The sequence below is a fragment of the Eupeodes corollae genome, chromosome 2, assembly GCF_945859685.1.
Source record: "Eupeodes corollae chromosome 2, idEupCoro1.1, whole genome shotgun sequence".
Classification (NCBI taxonomy): domain Eukaryota; kingdom Metazoa; phylum Arthropoda; class Insecta; order Diptera; family Syrphidae; genus Eupeodes; species Eupeodes corollae.
Window position 1 is genome coordinate 62,776,908 of NC_079148.1, and position 18,935 is coordinate 62,795,842.

Here is an 18,935-nt window from a genome sequence, read left to right on the forward strand (position 1 = left end):
AAGACAGACAGAAGAACGGAATCAAAGGACCCACTTTTTCGAATATCGTTATACCATCGTTATGGCCATGACCCCTCGCCCGGGAGCGGTTTGAAATGCTGTATTTTAAAATACTATATGGTTAAAATTCTTAATGCATTATCAAAATGATTTTTATTTGTCAGCCTATTTACAGCATTTTGAAATACAGAATTTTGGTATACAAAATTTTAAGATACAGAATTTTGAGCTACAGTATTTTGATCATACAGTATTTTGTACATACAGTATTTTGAAATACAGTATTTTGAGATACAGTATTTTAAATACAGTATTATGATCCATACAGGATTTTGAAGCCAAACCCCGCTCGCCCCCCTAAGAGAAAATTTGTTTGTTTTTTCGTAGGAATTCCTTTCAATTCAAAACGAATCGTACTGCGTTAATGTCATATCCATTATCTCCAAGGGGGGCGGAGGTCTTGACCTCTACGACCGCCTCCCCTGGATCCACCATTGATAGGGTAAAAAAATGTAAACAAAAAACTATAACTCAATCAAAACAATGATATTAGGCATATAAACAAAAATTATATTTCTTCACTTAAAAATCTAATAACAATCTTCTAACAAACTAACAAAAACATTTAGGCCCATCCGTGGCTTCCATGATGATGATGATGTCCATTATCTTGGATAACTTTAATGATCTTAACATCACCACCATAACCAGCTCCTCCAAGCGCGTATCCTCCTGAATGGTCATGGATCAATTGAACATGATGAACAACTGGAGCAGCAGCATGATTTTCGTGAATAACTTGAACAACTTGAGGAGCAGCTTCGATATGTTGATGGCTTACTTTAATAATTGCTGAAGGAACAGCAGGCTGCTCATGGATAACTTTTATAACTTGATGATTATGGACATGCTCAGGTCCATAAGAGTATCCACCAGCACCACCTCCATTAGCAATTTCTCCAAGAAGAACTCCAGCGTTAGCACTTGCAGCAAGGACCAAGAGACAGATAAAGACCTAAAAAGCAAATTGGATATAAAAAAGGACATAAGTGAGAAATTGTAAAAGCTTTAAGACGTTTTTTAACTTATACCTTCATGTTTGTAGTTGATTTGCTTGGTTATAGATATCAGGTATATTCCTATGAAATGTTTCTAAGAAAATGACATGATCTTTGGTGCTCCAATTCAACTTATATAGTTAAATTTTTGGGCGTAGTTTTTGTTTTTTGTTTTAGAAAGTATTGAAGTGTCTCAATGTTACAGATGAGACAAAAGTGTATCACACACTAAAATATTTCGTATAATTTGATGTGATTCATAGGTATACACAGTCAGCGTCAGAAAAAAACATACACTTACACATCTATTATGAAAATTTCGATGCTTAGTTCCATACTAAATAGATTCGAAATAATCTCACTTGATCTGCGAATTTACACTTTGTAATTAACGAACTTCAACTGAATTTGCGGAAATGGTTTTTGAACCAAGTAGGAGCCATTTGAGCTTTAAACCTTTTTTTTTATTAAAATATTGATACAAGAGAAAAGAACAAGAGAAACTAATCAAGTTCATTTAAAGAAAATAAATAAAATTCAGCTGTAAAATGAAACAAAGAAAGATCGCTGAAAACCCAAAACGAATGTCGTAAAGCCCAAATAAGCTTTTAATAAAATAAAGCCCAAATTGTTAGCTGTCATTTCGCCCAAAAGAATTTTGTATTTGGGTTATCTTATAACCAATCAATCCAATTGCCCCACGTTCAATGCTGTCCAAGAGGCTTCAGTAAATTGCAGGAGCACCAGCCCAGAGATGGGAGTTATACTCAAGCTTGGGACGTATATAATTTTTGTAGAAAACAGTAAGATCAGAGGGGGAAAAAAACTTCTGCATCGCTGTAGAAAACCTAAACATCTTGTGGCATTTTTGGCTACTTAGCGTATGTGATCGTTCCACAAGAGAAGGTTGATGAATATCGAGAATTTCAGTCTCCTCGATGCAACCATAAACCATGGATAATGGCGAGGGGTATATCTCGCTTCAAAGACACAAGACAGCATTGAGTTTTCGAAACAATAAATTCCACTCGATTTTGTATGCATTATTTTACAATGCTGTTAAGGTCGGAATTTCATAAGCTTATCATATTTTAAATTATTAATAAAAATGAGAAAGAGTGTTGGAGATAAAACAGAGCCCTATGGCACACCAGCATTTTGTGGTTTTCAGAAGACTTAAACCCATCCAATACTACCTTTATTGAACGATCGGGTATATCTCGCTTTAAAGATACAAGACAGGATTGAGTTTACGAAACAATAAATTCCACTCGACTTTGTTTTCCTTACTTTACAAAGCTGTTAAGGTCGGAATTTTATAAGCTTATCATATTTTGTTGTTGCAGTTCCACATCCGAAAAAGGGGGATGTGAGTCTAAAAATGATTTTGAAAGGCTTAGAGTACTTCGATTCAGAGAAACAATGTATTGGATTAGAAGTTGCAGACAGGAACTTATTAATAAAAATGAGAAAGAGTATTGGAGATAAAACAGAGCCCTGGGGCACACCAGCATTTTGTGGTTTTCAGCAGACTTGAACCCATCCAATACTACATTTATTGAACGATCCAATGGTAGGATTAATTCATGCAAACCGAAAGCACACATTTTCTATAAGAGACCCTGAGGCCAAACCCTATCAATAAGTTAATATAACAGATAGACAATGTCCCTCAAAATAAAAAGTGGACCCTATTCTTTTTATTTGACTAAGACTGTTTGAATAAAAACGAGCAAATTTACATGCACTTACAACAGCTCCACCTTGTCTCGGAATCAAGTTTTGTTTTTGCTTTTATTTTATTTTAATGTGAATCTAAATTGATATTAGATTTTTGTGGATCAAAAAAGGTGATAAAATATACATACGAAGTTCGATATTGCATCAAATATACATTTATAAATGTTTAAAATCTCCTCTAATTAATACAGTATTATTTTTGGTCATAGATAAGGTTTAAATTAGTGGGATCACAATGTTTTCTTGCATCAGAATCTATTAAGATACACGACGAAAAAAAAAAGAATTAAAAATTGCCTATTAGCCATTATTAGGAAGTCGTTTTAATTTTGTTGTCAGTGCTCTGAAATATTGGCTTACTCACTGTCACTGAATGGGCATGGGTAAATTTTTGTAATTTCGAAACTAATGAATAATTTGATGAATAAATCTTCTTTTATTTGAGATAGTTTAGTTAATAAAATTTAAATAATTGAGCTACATAGGTCGGCAAGTTTTTTTTTTTGTCTTGAACAAAAAGTTAAAAGTTATATTGGCATCAACATTTCATTCAAAGACTTTTAGTGTTATAGTTGACAGCCAGCGTTTGGGTATGTAGGTTTTAGTCTTGGAGGTAGTACCTACGGGTATTGTAAGTGATTTTTAAAAGTTTAAGTATACAGGATGAATGTCATCCAATAATGTAACTAAGATTATAAGTGTTTTTAATCAATTAAGGAATGTATAGTTTTCAAACAAAAGTTGTCAAAGAAGCGGAAAGTACTTAACAAAAAGAAATTAATTTTAATTTTTTTTAAAAGTGGTGTGAATTTGTTGTTTTATTTTGTATTCAAAATTGTCAATTATAATTACTCAAAGGTGAATTATGAATAAATATTCATATAAATACTGATTTTGGTTGACTTTAAAATGTTTTTAATAGCGTTTCATTAAATATTTTATTATTTTTATGAAAAAGTATAGGGTCAACCATTTGAGGATTCAAAAGTGAACATAAATAAAACATATACATATATGTACACATATTGGGCGATATCTCAGCCATTACTTGACGAATGTTGTTAAGTGCTCAAGAGTTAAAGGTTTATCTGCATAACTGCATAACCACGGTCTTGCGTGTAGCTCCACAGAAAAAAGTCCAGCGGTGTCAGTGTCAAATCGCATGATCTTAATGGCCAAGTGGATGTCGACACGACGAGAAATTGCAGAACCCCAAATACGACAGTTTAATTTTGTTTATTAACATACCATGCGAGTGAAAACTGTGCTTCGCCACTGAAATTTTGTTCGAAAAATCACTGTCCACCGCCTGTTGTTCAAGCATTCTTTCGACGATTCTATGACGATGTGAATGGTCAGCTGGCTTCGGTTGTTGTGTGGTGTAGATCCAAATGCAAAATACGCCATGATGTGCCGTAAGACAGTCCTAATTCCTGAGAACGACGAGAAATCTACACGGGTCATCGGCAACACTTTTGGACGAATATGTAAACCATAATCTCCTCTTAAGGCATGATATATGGCTGTCATATTATAGTCATACAAAGCTTTAAAGAACATTTTTCCAAACCCAAACGCTATATTTTTTCATGTTGTTCGTTCTGATTTTTTGAATTGAAATGAACAAAAGTTCAGGATAAATCTTTCTTTGGAGACTATTCTACCATCAACTGGCAATATTATCAATGTATGTATGTAGAATCGAATGAAGCTTATTCCAAAATTCCGATTTTCCAACGAGGCTCTCATTATATTTGACATAACGAGGGTTGAGAAATTTTGGATTAAAAAAAACTATTAAGTTAAAAGTCTGTAGATGACTTATGAATTTAAATAAAATCAATTCAGAAGTTACTGAGAGACTTACATAAAAATTAACTTATCAATTACAAATCAAACTTGTGATAGAAAGTTACTTTAGCTTTTTTAATTCTGGACATAGAAAAAAAATTAAACAAATTTTTAAAAAATGAAGCCAATAGAAATTTAAAACGAATACAAATATAGAATTTTTAAACTTTTAGAATCAAAATGCAATAGATGGAGCTTTTGTAACAAAAACATGGTTAAGTTCAGATGTACCTTTTTCTTCAACTAATTACACATGCCATCGCATAGGGTGGAGAGGTTCAGCTTCTGTCCTTGATCTATTTCTAACCCTCGTTTTTCACTCAACCCGAAACTATAAATGAATTAAGTTCTAGTAAGTGAAACAGAAAATACAGTCTACTTACAAATCACTGAAACTCCTATAGATCAGTTTATATCCATGGAGGATGTTAAATACATAAATACATCGTTTCAAACTTAAAAGTTAAAAAATCTAATGGGATAGATAACATAAAAAGAGGCTGGGATGCGACCCACACTGATAACTTCCCATCCCGTCTGTCGATTTGTCTTCCTTAAAAGTTTGTCTATATGTACTCGTATCAATTTTTACCAAATTTGTGTACTATTTTTTGTAGATTTTATTTTTTATGAAAAAACGGACTGTTGGATTTTTATATAAAAATTACTGAATATCGAAAACAATATTTTCTGTGAAATTAAATAAGTTTGAAGCCAATATTTTTAATTTTTGAAAAGCTATTTGAGTCGAAAGTAAATTTTTACCAAGTTTTAGTATTGTTTTTTTTTTAAGTTTTATTTTTTATAAAAAAAAACTTCCAATTCGATTTTTTTCAAAATTTTATTGAATGTTGACAACAATATTTTTTCAAAGATAAAAGTAAATTGAAACCAATATCTCAAAGTATTGAAAAGGTATTGGAGTCGAAAATCAATTTTTACCAACTTTTATTAATTTTTTGTTAGGTTTTTTATTTTTTCGTTAAAAAAACTGACGATTCGATTCGAAGATAAAATAAGTTTGAAGCCTAAATTTCAAGTTTTTGCAAGGATATTTGAATCGATATTCAATTTTTACCAAAACTGTCAATTCGATTTTTCTCAAAATTTTATCAGATGTCAAAAACATTATTTTTCGTTGCATAAAATTGTTTTGGAGATGAAATCATATTTAAGCCGTACAATTTTGGAGGTGACAAATTTTTTGTTTCGGTTTTTTCTAATTTATAAAAAAGAACGTTTAATGGATTTAAAAAAAAATATGTACTTCTTTGATATCGCGTTACAATATATTATATACAATTTAATTAAAGTCTCTAGCGTTTTTGGTTCGTAAGATATTTAAGGTCAACCAACATTTTCACCTTTTTTTCAAACTGCTATGGTAAAAAAAAACTACCCACGCAATTTTCTTGAGAGGTCTTTCTGTATTTGTCTGCCTTATTATCTGTATAACAAAATTTATTTGAAATCGATATCTCTTGTGGTTCTTGAGCTATGGACGACGAAAAAAACGTCGCGAACGTACGAACGTACGTACACACGCACGCACAGACATCTTTCTAAAAATCTTTTATTTCGACTCTAGGGACCTTGAAACGTCGAGAAATGTCAAAATTTTCAATTTGACAAATCGGACCCATTACAATAACTTTCTATGGGAAGTTAAAAATAGCAATAATTTAGCTTACAAAGACTCAAAAAAAGCTAATCTCCTCAGAACAACTTTTTTGAATGACCATTTAGTGTCCCAACTACTTAGTGATGATGAAACCAAAAACCTTGTAAGCCAATCAATAAGTTCTAACGCACAAATTGTTGATACACCTTTTGACCAACTCATCACCATAGAAGATGTTTAACATATTATTTCCAATCTTAAATCGAAGAAGTCTGTTAGACTAAACAAAAACAAAAATGAATATATTTAAATGCTAACCAAGGCTGGGCTTGTATTTTTAGTCTTTTTGGTCAATGCATGTTTAAAAACGAAATGTTTTCAAAAGCTTTGGAAAACAGCTAAGGGTATACTTATTTCAAAACCTGGAAACAACTTAAAACTTCAACAAAGCTATCGACCAATAAGTTTGTTGAGTAGTCTTAGCAAAATTTTGGAGAAGATTTTAAAAGAAAAAATATTAGAAATTGCTGATCAATTGAACATTATTCCTAAAGAAAAGTTTGGGTTTAGAAAATTTCACAGTACTACTCACCAAGTATCGCGAGTATGCCAGTATGTGAAAAAGAATCGTTTGCTTGGCAAATCAACTGGCCTCATTTAACTAGACATAGAAAAAGCTTTTTATACTGTATGGCACGATGGAATGGTTCATAAACTAGTTTGCTTAGGCTTTCCAACTTATCTAATAAAAATTATTCAAAGATTCCTGTCTGATAGGTGTTTTAGTGTTTATGTTAATAACTGTTTGTCAAATTGTTACCATGTTGAACATGGTGTTCCACAAGGATCTGTATTAGGGCCATTCCTTTACAATATCTATACGTTCGATATTCCTGAATGCCAATTAGCTTTGCTGATGATACTGGGATTTTTTCATCGCATGAATTTGGTCTCAATATAGAGACAAATTTAACCCATGAAATTGATCTTATAACTCAGTATTATTCTAAATGGAAAATAAAACTCAAACCTGATAAGGTAAAAGCTATCTTTGGTAGAAAAAGAAAGTCTTGTTTTCTTCCAAGCAACCAGATAATTGGAAACGAGCGTAAGGTATCTAGGGGTTTGCTTAGACCAAAAACTTATCTACGGAGAACATATTGAAAAAACGTTAAAAAAAGTTGGTATTGCGATAAAACTTCTATATCCCTTTATCAGTAGAAAGTCCAGTCTTAGTAACGAAAATACAATTATAATTTATGAAGAGCTTTTTTCAGGCAATTCTTTTGTATAGTTGCCAGACATGGGGAAAATGTGCAAAGTGTCATATAAAAAAACTGCTGATATATCAAAAGAAATTGCTTAAAATGATGCTTAATCTTCCTTATTATTATTCTACAGCCGACTTGCATGCAAGAACAAATGTTAAAAAAATTTGTGATAGAACCAACTCATATCCTAACCATTCTTCTGCCAACTACTATAAGTTTCTATTAAAATTTGTAATGTTACTTATTGTTAAATTTCGTTTTTCCTTTTGTTTTTTCTAGATTGAAACTTATAGAAATTTTAACTGAATAGCCCAAGTAAACCGAACGATAATTAGGGGCAAATGAGTCTTAACACAGATCAAAAAAAAAAGTTTACTTCTGAAACTTGTATTTTAATTCTGATACCTTGAACCTTGCTATAAAATAGAAAGGAGAACAAATTAACCAGGCTTATAATATAACCTGGGTTAGAAAATTAAAAGAGTTACAAAATAACAGAGTTATAAATTAACCTGGGCTAGGAAATACCCTGAAAAGGATACAGAATATCCTTGCTCGTAAAATATTCAGGGAAATCCTAGGTAAAATATAATCATTTCAAAATAACTTGGATTATAAAATAACATACAAAGGTAAAAACTTGACCTTGGTTATAAAAATAAAATGGGTTGTTAAGAGTGATTCTTTAAAAGTTATTATTCTTTAAAAGTTATACGGTTCATATAATTTAATTTTTGAAGATTATTTCATGAAATGTTGACCTTGACTGCACCTCAAATGATCCATCCGCTTAGTCTAATTGGAATACTCTTGCCAACATTTCTACCGGGCTTGTCTGTATAGACCATGAGCTTTAACATAGCCCTACAAAAAATAGTCTACAAGCATTTAATCGCACGATCCATGCGGCCAAATGACCGGTCCCGAACGTGAAATAAAATGTTAACCGAACTTGCCTCTCAATAAGTCCATCAGTCCAATGATGCATTGGTAGCTCTTGCAATGCTTCTGACTGATATTTGCTGGGTAATAAATTACCCACAGTTAGTGCGTTGGACTGCCATGCCAGAGGTCTTGGGTTCGATCCCTGCCTATGCCATCTAAAGTCTTTTCACGGGTACTGCCTCTTGCGAGGAATTGATAAATTCTCCGAGAGTAACTCTTGTCATGAAAAAGTGCTTTCTCAAATTAGCCGTTCGGAATCGGCATATAAACTGTAGGTCCCCTCCATTTCTGACAACATTACTCGCACACAGGAATGGTTGAGAGTTGTAAGTCACTAGGCCCTGGTTCTTCATGGACTGTTGCGCTACCCAATTTATTTTATTTACAGTTAAAAAACATCCTCGGCTTTATTATAATAACCTAGGTTTTAAAGTTACCTGGGTTATAATATAACCTTTTTATGAAAATTAACCTGGGTTAAAGAAATAACCTAAGTTACAAATTAACCAGGGTTAAGAAATATCTTTTGTTAAAAAAAATACATTGGTTATAAAGTAATGTGAATTTAAACATTTTTGTTTGCAAATTCACGGAGAAAAGGCTTCCCAGAAAAACTAATTGCTTTTATGAAAGCAACATATGATGGATCCAAGTGTCACGTTCTGCCGATCATAGTTGTCAGATTATTTTGAAATCAGTAGTGGAGTCAAACAGGGCTGTATTCTGTCGCCACTGCGCGCAGCTTTGTCAGGTAGCGGAGGGATCCAATGGACCTTGAAATCCTCTTTAACCCTAGAAAGATAACCATATTTCATAGGCCATAAGAGATACACATGATTTGTACGTCCAATCGACGTAGGTTATCTTTCTAGGGTTAAGGCACTTGGATTACGCGGACGATGTTTGCTTATTTTCTCATAGGATCATGGATCTCCATCAAAGGACAACAAGTATGGAGAGATAAGTAGAAGTCGTTGGGCTGAAAGTTAATTCCACCAAAACACAAATGATATAAATATTTCCTCACAACCGAAAAAAAGTGAAGAGCTTTCAATACCTTGGAAGTATCGTTTCCATCGAAAGCGGAACCGAAAAAGACGTCAAATGCCGCATCGTCAAAGCAAAAGCGAAAATTTGGAGGAATAACTCTATCAGCTTAATGTGGAAATGTGGAATCTATTCTCCTTTATGGGTGCAGCAATAGGAAGGTTACTCTAGCATTACAAGGAAGCTGCAAATCTTCGTGAATTGATGTCTTCGCAACATCCTAAAAATGTTCTTCCCAAACTAAACATCCAATGAGGTCCTTTATAGAAGGAAAAGTCAGGACTCTATTATACGAAGGCGTAAGTGGTAATGGATTGGACATACTCTTTGAAAAGGTAAGAAGGAGGAGCAACTGGGCGACCGAGAAGTACAATGCGCAGGACAGTCGAAGAGGAAACAGCGTTACTAGTTGGAGGGAGCTGAAACATATCTCCAGAAAGAGGGCCTTTTCCCCCTTAATGAGTCCCCAATGAACTTAACAGGTTTGAGAACCTAAGTAAGTTATGTAAAATAACCTGAGTTTAAAAATTAACCATTATTAAGAAATAATCTTGTTATTCAATAATATAAATTACAAAGTAACCTTTTTTGCAAATGTGAGTTAAAGAACACCAAGGTTATAAATTCACATGGAATCCAAAAAAAGGCTGTAATAACTCAAGCAATGACAGAATTATTAAAGAATTCCTGATTATAAGGTTTTTTTTTCAATCAATGTTAAGTTTTCTTTCAAATATCAATAAAATAATTTGGCAACAGTCCGTTGAGAACTATGCTCTAGTGACTTACAACTCTCAACAATTCCTAAGTGCGAGAATTATTGTTAGGCATGGAGGGGACCTACAATTTTAAGTCGAGTTCAAAAGGCAAGTCTGAGAAAGATTTTTTCATAACAACAATTACTCTTGGATGATTTGTAAATTCCTTACAAGGGCAGGACCCGTAAAAAAAAGTTTTAGAGGATACAGGCAGGGTTTGAACCCAAGACCTTTTGGCATAGTGGCATGACATTCCAACGCACTAACAATCACGCCACAGGTACTACCTTTTTTATTGATGTCAGAAATTATTGAATGATGAAAAAACTCCTAACAACAGAGAAATTAAACAAGTCCTAATTAGATAGTCATACTTTTAAAAGAATTACAACCACGATACTGAATGCACTCCGAACATGATCTCGGTCAATGATTCCCAGACTAGAGTGGCGTTGTTTGTGGGAAGCCTTCGCGGTGGTTACCGGCGAGATCGCGGTTTTATGGAAGGTTGAATACAAAAACAAAAACGGCAAGTGTTTACATATTGATCAATTTTTGCCAAAAATCAAAAATGAATAACTAAGAGTAGCTATACAAAGGTTAAGACGTATAATTAAGTTTGAACTTTGAAGCTTAATTTAGTAGCGAGAGTTTCTACACAGGTACGCTAGTAACCTAATAAATAATATTGTTAGTTTGATTTTCTACACATATTGATTTTAAAATTTCTAAATGAGCTTCAAGGTTACATCTTAACCGGTTTATCTATGCAGGTATGAAAGAAAGATCGGGCAAAGACTTGTTTGTTGCTTCGCAGTTCTCATTTCAAAAAATCAAATCAAGCTTCTCTTTGCTCTTTTCTTTGTTGAAATTAATCAATCACTCTTTTTTTTCTTGTTGAAATTAATTGAAACGAATAAATTGTAACAATAAAATATTCATTATATTATAACTTAAAAAATTAATAACAATCTTAACAATAGACTATACAAAACAATCAGGCACACTCGTAACTCTCAGATTAATGGTGATGATGATGGCTGTGATCTTCATTGATAATTTTAATGATCTTAACTTCTTGGCCGCTACCACCATGGCCGTGGCCATGATCGTGGGCATCTTGTCCTACTCCATAGGAGTATCCACCGCTACCACCAAAACCACTACCACCACCACCGCCGCCACTGCCTCCATGAGCGAATCCACCGATATCACCGCCAGCATGTTCATGGATAACTTGAACATGGACAACTGCGTGTGCTGGGCCTTGTCCTTGGGAAGGCCCATATTGACCAGAGAATCCACGTCCTTGGCCTTGTCCTTGTCCATATCCATTGCCATTTCCATGTCCATGATCTTCGTGAATAATTTGGAAGATTTGAGGAGCAGCTTCTACATGCTGATGGTGTTCATGATGACCCCCTGACTGAGCTTCTTCATGAATGACCTTAATAATTGCCGCAGGAGCTGAATCATGATGAGAATGCTGTTCTTGATGGCCACCATATCCTGAAGCTTGCTCATGGATCACTTTAATGATACTGGATTCTGGACCATGACCATAATCTTGTCCTCCGCCATAAGAGTATCCACCGCCACCACCACCGCTTTCAGGAAGAATTCCAGCGTTAGCACTAGCAGCCAAGACCAAGAGACAGATAAAAGCCTAGAATAACGTCCAACAAAAAATAAACCAAAGTTAATAACCAATTCGAAGCTGCAAATAATCCAATGCGTCTATCCTACCTTCATGTTTGTAATCGCTTTGCTTAGTAAAGATATAAGGTGTCTAACTATGAAAGGTTGTTAAGAAAATGACATGATCTCTGATGCCCTCATTCGGTTTTTATACTCAAATTAAACGACTTAACCTGACCGCAAGATATAGAGAAAGTATCGTGGGATTTGGTCAAAGTTACAGATGAGTTCAACAAAAAAAAATTATAATTATGTTGCAAGTTTAATTTTGGAGCCGCAGCAGTGGATGGCGCAGCATTTAAATCTTCACACGTTGACGAATGTGTGTTGAAAAATAAATTGAGTTGCCATAATGGCACATAATGAATTATCTAAGTGAATGTGTTTGTTTTATTGGAAAAATTTGCATATTAATTAATAGTTTTATGGATTATGTGTAATCGGTATAGAAATTATTGACCTATTGCTGGATTCATTTTTGTTATGAAAAATGACACCTCACAAAAGATATGATTGGGAGGTTGGAAGTATGTAGGATTTTCGTCCAAAATGACATAACTTTGGAATTGAGTAGATAATGGCTAGTTATGGTTTCTTAAAAAAAATAGCTCAAGTTTTTGAAAACCATAATAATACATCATAAGGCTTATTTACTGAAACTGTTCAAGTTAGTTTGATGTGGGCTCATAATGGAACGACTTCTTTTTTTGAGCTACGTACCAAAGCAATGGTTTTACAAAATTTTAAAGTTAAAACTATTTTTTTCAATGGATTTTATAAAATAAATTAAATTATTAATGATAAAAAGATGTTCAAATGGTAGACATGTGCATTCAAGAGGACACAAGCGTCCACAGGTTTTTCTTAAAACCCACGTCTGTCTACCAACTCCTACTCTCACCTCCCCGTGGTGAGCATCGTGTGCCCAGTACCCCAACTGGAGATTGGGTTCCAAACCCAGTAGAAAGTTGTTTGGGGCAGCAAACGAGAGAGGGAGGAGAGGTGTTACCACTAAGGCACCTCTCCTCATGCAGACGGCAGCGGAGGAAGTCTCGAGATGGAATCAACGGTGGTGTCTACAGTTCCAGTAAGGTTGAACACCTTGTAGGGCTTCTTCGACATATTCGGAGCCCAGGCCTGTAAGGAGCGGTTTATCCGGCTCCCCGTCCTTGGAGTTATACTAAGGATCTGGCCCTCCAGGTTAGGGGTTGTGGGCCACGTAAACAATACCTTTAGTTGCGAAGTACTAACAAACCTCTGATACGGACGGATTCACTGTTGACAACCCACGCAAACGAAATAAGGACAAGTACGTAGAATGTTAGGTCCCTTAAGAGACAACGTGCAGCCGCACAACTAGTGGAAACCCTGAGCTGCTGCAAGGCAGATATTACCGCCATCCAAGAAGTGCGATGGGATGGACCGGGTAAACGCAAACTAAAAGACTGCGATATCTACTACGGCGACTGCTACCGAGAACGAAGACAGCGTCTATTTGGGTGTGGATTTGTTGTTGGAACTATACTCAGGCAAAATGTCTGGAGTTTCAACAGTGTGAGCGAGCGCATCACGATAATCCGCATCAAGACCAAATTCGCCAACATAAGCCTAATATACGCGCATGCGCAAACAGAGAAGAAAGATGAAGGCACCAAAGACGTATTCTCCGAGCTCTTGGAAAATACACACACGGCCACCACAGTGAAACCCCTGGTTTGACCACGAATGCCGGCAAGCCTACGCAGCGAAACAACAGGCATAAAAAACGGCGCTGCAGAAAAGGACTAGAGCTGCTCGCTAGCCTTACGAGCAGAAGAGGAGAGAGGAACACTGGCTTCTTAGATGGAAAAAAAGAGAGCATGAGAAGCGCGCCATCGAGGAGATAGAGGGATGTCACAACAGAAATGAGGTTCGTAAATTTTACCAAAAGGTAAAAAAAACCTCCCAAGGGTACCAGCCATGAACCGAAACCTGTAAGACGATCAGGGAAACATCGTAGTAGAACCGCAGTCGATGCTGAGAATTTGGAAAGATCACTTCTCCAAATTATATAACGGCGGTGACGAACCGAATTCCGCTGTAAGGGAGAACCACACAACCTCGGCGACGCAGATCAACAATTCCGCCTACCCGACTTTGACGAAGTGAAGATAGCTATATTTAAACTTAAGTCAAACAAAGCTGCTGGAGCTGACGGCATCGCTGGCGAACTATTCAAAGCAGCAGGCGATGACTTGGTTGGGAGCATGCACCAACTCATCTGCAAAATATGGTCGGAAGAAATCATGCCCGATGAGTGGAATCTCAGCAAAGTGTGCACGATACATAAGAAAGGAGACCGTCAAAACTGTGCCAACTACAGAGGCATCAGTCTCCTTAACATTGCGTATAAGATCCTCTCTGCCAACAAATCGGCCTTTCGCAGACTTCAACTTGTTGATTTTTGCGTCGGGATTTGGGCCTGCAACCGTACAAAACCCACTTACCCAGGAGCTCAGAGTTTATGACCATCGTTTGGAACTAAAATAGAAAAGAAGTGCTTGACCTAAACAATATCTCAAGCACAATAGTAATAGATCAATGGAATGTTCTTAAAGAGGAATCATTCTCAGACCATAAGCTGATAAGCTTCTTGATAAAAAAAAAGCAGCAACTCCAAAACCCTTTAGGAATTTCAGGAAAATAAACTGGAATGTATTCTGTAGGGAAGTAGGACAGGGGATTCAAAACCCGGACACACTTCTAATTCAAGAACCCTCCGACATAGATATTGCGTCAGAAAAACTCAGAGTTGTTTTGAACACGCTTTAGAAAAAGCGTATGGGAAAAGGTAGGAAAAAACCACCCAGGTGGACCACTGAAAAGGCAACTTAAGAAAAGAAACTAGAAGACTTTTCAATGGATTATGTACTGTCGGCTGACAGTCAATTCAGCTAAAACAGAACTAGTGCTTTTTACTAACAGGTAACAGGCGCAAAATACCTGATTTTAAAATACCTTCAATTGAAGGCTGCCCTTTTAAAATCTCTGATGCCGCAAAGTAGATCGGTGTAATCTAAGATAAAAAACTAAACTAAAGATAGATTCAAAAAGGCATCGATTGCCTTTTACTCCTGCAATAGAATTTTCGGGAAAACCTGGGATTCAAACCCTAAAATTATCAGATGGATGTATTCGGCAATAATTAGACCAATAACCTATGGAAATTTGGTATGGTGGAAAGCTTTAGAAAATAGCACGAACCTGAAAACTTTGACAAAAATTCAAAGACTTGCGTGCACTGCCAATACGGGAGCAATGAGATCCACTCCAACTGCGGGACTGGAAGTTATGCTCAATCTAATTCCCCTATACCTCCGTGTTCAAGTCAAACTAAAGCCTTGATAAACAGTTCTATAGGACATGCCTAGATCCTTCATAAAGTTTTGGGTCATAGTACTACAACAGACTATAAAATACCCGAACTTGATTTTCATAAACCATTCCAGGCTGCCATCCAAAGCAGAGAGGAATGGATACCATACTTCAGTGAGCCGTCAATAGCTTTCTATACCGATGACTCTAAAATGGACACTGGTGTAGGGGCAGGTTTCTATTCTGAAGCTCTCAAGTTAACCGCGTCGCTTAGGCTTCCAAACTACATTAGCGACTTCCAAGCGGAGGTCCTGGCAGTGACAACAATTGCTAAAAAGGTATCAATGATTGCGATAACACAAGCTGATAACACCTTTTACATTGATAGCCAAGCGACAATAAAAGCGTTTACTGCAACTGAGGCAAAATCAAAGCTTGTTTCATGCTGCCGCGAAGAGCTTAAGGTTCTTGGCGCACAGCACAACATTAGACTCTGCTGGGTCCCAGGCCACAGCGATATACCAGGCAACGAGAAAGCCGATGAATTAGCAAGATTAGGGTCAATGCTTGACGTAAGCCAAGCTAAGCTAGTTAGCACACCTGGAAATCTCAAAAAGAATAACTATCAAGTCCGATGAAAGGTGGAACCTTCTTGACAACTGCGGCCCCGAAAAGGATGAGAATCAGTTTAAATGATCTATGCAGATGATGCGGTGACGAGGAGGTGCATGAAGACACTCCGCACTTTCTGTGTAACTGTCCCGCACTCTCCCATCAAAGAAAGAAACTGCTTGGCAACTATGGACCCAGACGACATGTGGTTCCAGCAGGACGGCCGGCGGTGCCGCTACGTGCCACACACCAAACGTCACGATTAAAATTTTGCATATACGATTTGAGGGTAAGGTTATTCCTCGATAGGTTGATGTGAATTGGGCACCCAGGTCATGTGATTTGACTCCACTAGACTTTTTCCTGTTGGGTTTCTTGAAGTCGCATTGAAAATTGGACCACTCGCCATTATTGAAAACCTATTCAGGTTATTATGACCTCTTGTGGCAGACCAAATCAAAGGTTTACTTTTCGTAGTTACATATGCGATTTTGAGTGTTTATTTGTTAAAAAACAATAGGCCGGTCTATTCAAAATCTTAAAATTTTCAAGAAAGGTGCCGTTCTGATTGACTTATTTTGCGATTCAATGTTAGGTCCATCCTTGTAAACAGTTGTGAGTTTTCCAATAATACGATTGTGTACCTAATTTTGTGTTGTTAAAATTGGACACTTCCAACATAATTTTAGTTTAAACGAAAGCAAATACGCGCGACTCATTCTCGAAACATTTTATTTTGATTAATTAAAAACATAAATGTTTTTTTTCTTGAATTAATACTTCATTTAAAAATCGATTTGGGGATTATTCGGAGGAATATTTGAGATTTATTTATAAAGTTTGCTTATTTTGCTACTGATTAAAGTTGAAAAATAAATTATATTTAATTATGTAAAATAAAACAATGCTATTGCAAAAAAGAGAATTAATTAATATATGAACATAGTAATAAATAAAGAGGTGGAGGTTGATTTTTGCTTCTAAGAAATCTGCAAAAATAATTTACAGTCCATTCCGCTTATTAGTGTTGCGATAATTTTAAATTTCCATATAAACAAATTCTAGAAGTTTGCAATTTTTTTTTAACTTAAATAATAAAAACAAGATTACCTTTATCAACATACAAAATAATTTAATTTTAAAGGGTGTTTTTTTTAAGTTGTTAATACCCAGCAAAATTTTCTACATAACCTACCTTAAGTAGGTCACAATGACTTCACAACAGCTCAATCACTGTCACTTCTAGCATGCGAGCAATATTCAAAAACGTTGGAACAGTATTGGAAGGACATCATGCAAACTCACGGTGACATCGTAGCAAACGCTATTTCTCCAGACGAATCAGACTACCTCAACAAGGACGAATATACTGAAATAGAAAATATGTACCAAAGAAATCGCAATCGAGACTAAAGAAAAGACAAATAAAATGGACCCACAGAGAAGCAACCACAATGAACTGAAACTTTAAAGAATCAACATTCAAACTTACAATGGAAGTTAAGAAAGCATCATACAACCATGCACCGCGAACAAGTTTCAGAAAATACCAGAAGGACTGGTAAATTTGAAAACAAGCCAACATCATCAGTCACAGCAGTGGCCCCAATCTCCTCGGCTGCGGCAGTCAGTCCAAGCTAGAGAAGTTACGTCTTTCTCAGCACGATAATCGTTAACATAGATGACAGTGAAGGGACCATAGTCAATTGCCGACCATTGCTTGAACCTGGATCACAACTCAACTTCATTACGGAAAGGCTTTCAAGAAAACTAAATATTACTGAATATTCCGAAACAATGTGAATTCTTGGGATTTCAAAATGTTTTAACCATTATTTCGGACAAGTGTCCACCGCAGATGGCTCGAATAAATTCCAACCGGAGAACCCAATTTTCGATCACTTTTTAAAACAATTAGGGCCCTATATCAGCAATAACGCGCCAATAATCTTCTTTCAAGACGCCAATCGACACGGGCTTAACTACACAGGCAAACGCTTTCAGATAACAGCACAAAAAAATGGTCAAATAGTGTCACACGAACCAAACCATTATTTTGGTAATAAATTAGTGGTTTAAGTGTAAATCTATTCATTATGAAATGGCAAACAAAACTGAGCATAAATCAAGTGACAGCTGTCAATAAAGACGAACTCTGACAGCACGTCTAGAAAAAAATACCCGTTATATAAATCTATAGTACATAGTCTCATAAGACATGTAATTTTAGTACGTGCTTCAGACGTTTCTCTAAATGAGAGTACTTTATAAAGGGTGGTCAAAATTTAAAGGCGGATGTTGAATGTGAACCACAATTAAACGTCAAGTTTTGTTTGTATTTTATTTGACATTTTTCAATTTCAGAGTTACTCAATGATTTTCGTAATATTAATGTTGAAAACTTATTTAACGAATGTATGTCGATGGATTTTCATTCAGTTTACACCACATCTAACGTAAGCTATCAAATTGAATACCTTACATCAGTGATCAAAGATCTTTTAAACAAACATGTTACATTAAAAACGTGTCATATAAAATCTCGAAGATGTCCTTGGCTAGAGATGTCTCATACCGACGTTGGAGACGTTTTGGTTGTTCAGAAATGCTCCTCGACTTTAAACGGTTACGTAATATTCTGAAACAAATTTGATAAAAATTGCGAAATACAAATTTTATGACAACAAGTTTAACTCAGATCGATCGTCAAAGTTTTTTTAGAAGGAAATTAAGAATATTGGTTAAAAGATGTTTAATCTTGGAAGGTTTGAATGTTAAATTCTCTACTTCGCAAACCCAATTCTGTGAAATATCTTCTAGACATGCATAGAATGATACTGCTAACACCTTTTCGGTAAGTGCCGTAGATGATAATCAGGTAAGTAAAGCAATTTTCTTCATTAAATCTAAATGCACCGGACTTGACAATATTCATTCAGACTTTATTAAAATCCTCCTACCCTTCCTACATTCCCACATA

At 35.6% G+C, this 18,935-nt stretch overlaps 2 protein-coding genes across 2 annotated transcripts; both read right to left on the minus strand.

Moving 5' to 3' along the window:
* Positions 1–549: 549 nt before the first annotated feature.
* LOC129948023 (uncharacterized) lies at positions 550–1,209 on the minus strand. The gene is made up of 2 exons (XM_056058830.1): positions 1,092–1,209; positions 550–1,015 (listed from the first exon to the last, which is right to left on the minus strand). The coding sequence occupies exons 1-2, from the start codon at positions 1,095–1,097 to the stop codon at positions 626–628; spliced, it is 396 nt and encodes a 131-aa protein (XP_055914805.1). The 5' UTR covers positions 1,098–1,209; the 3' UTR covers positions 550–625.
* Positions 1,210–11,212: 10,003 nt separating this feature from the next.
* Positions 11,213–12,187, minus strand: LOC129947730 (uncharacterized). Its single transcript, XM_056058394.1, has 2 exons — positions 12,038–12,187; positions 11,213–11,957 (listed from the first exon to the last, which is right to left on the minus strand). Exons 1-2 carry the CDS (start codon positions 12,041–12,043, stop codon positions 11,313–11,315), a joined length of 651 nt encoding a protein of 216 aa, XP_055914369.1. The 5' UTR covers positions 12,044–12,187; the 3' UTR covers positions 11,213–11,312.
* Between the last annotated feature and the right edge of the window lie 6,748 nt (positions 12,188–18,935).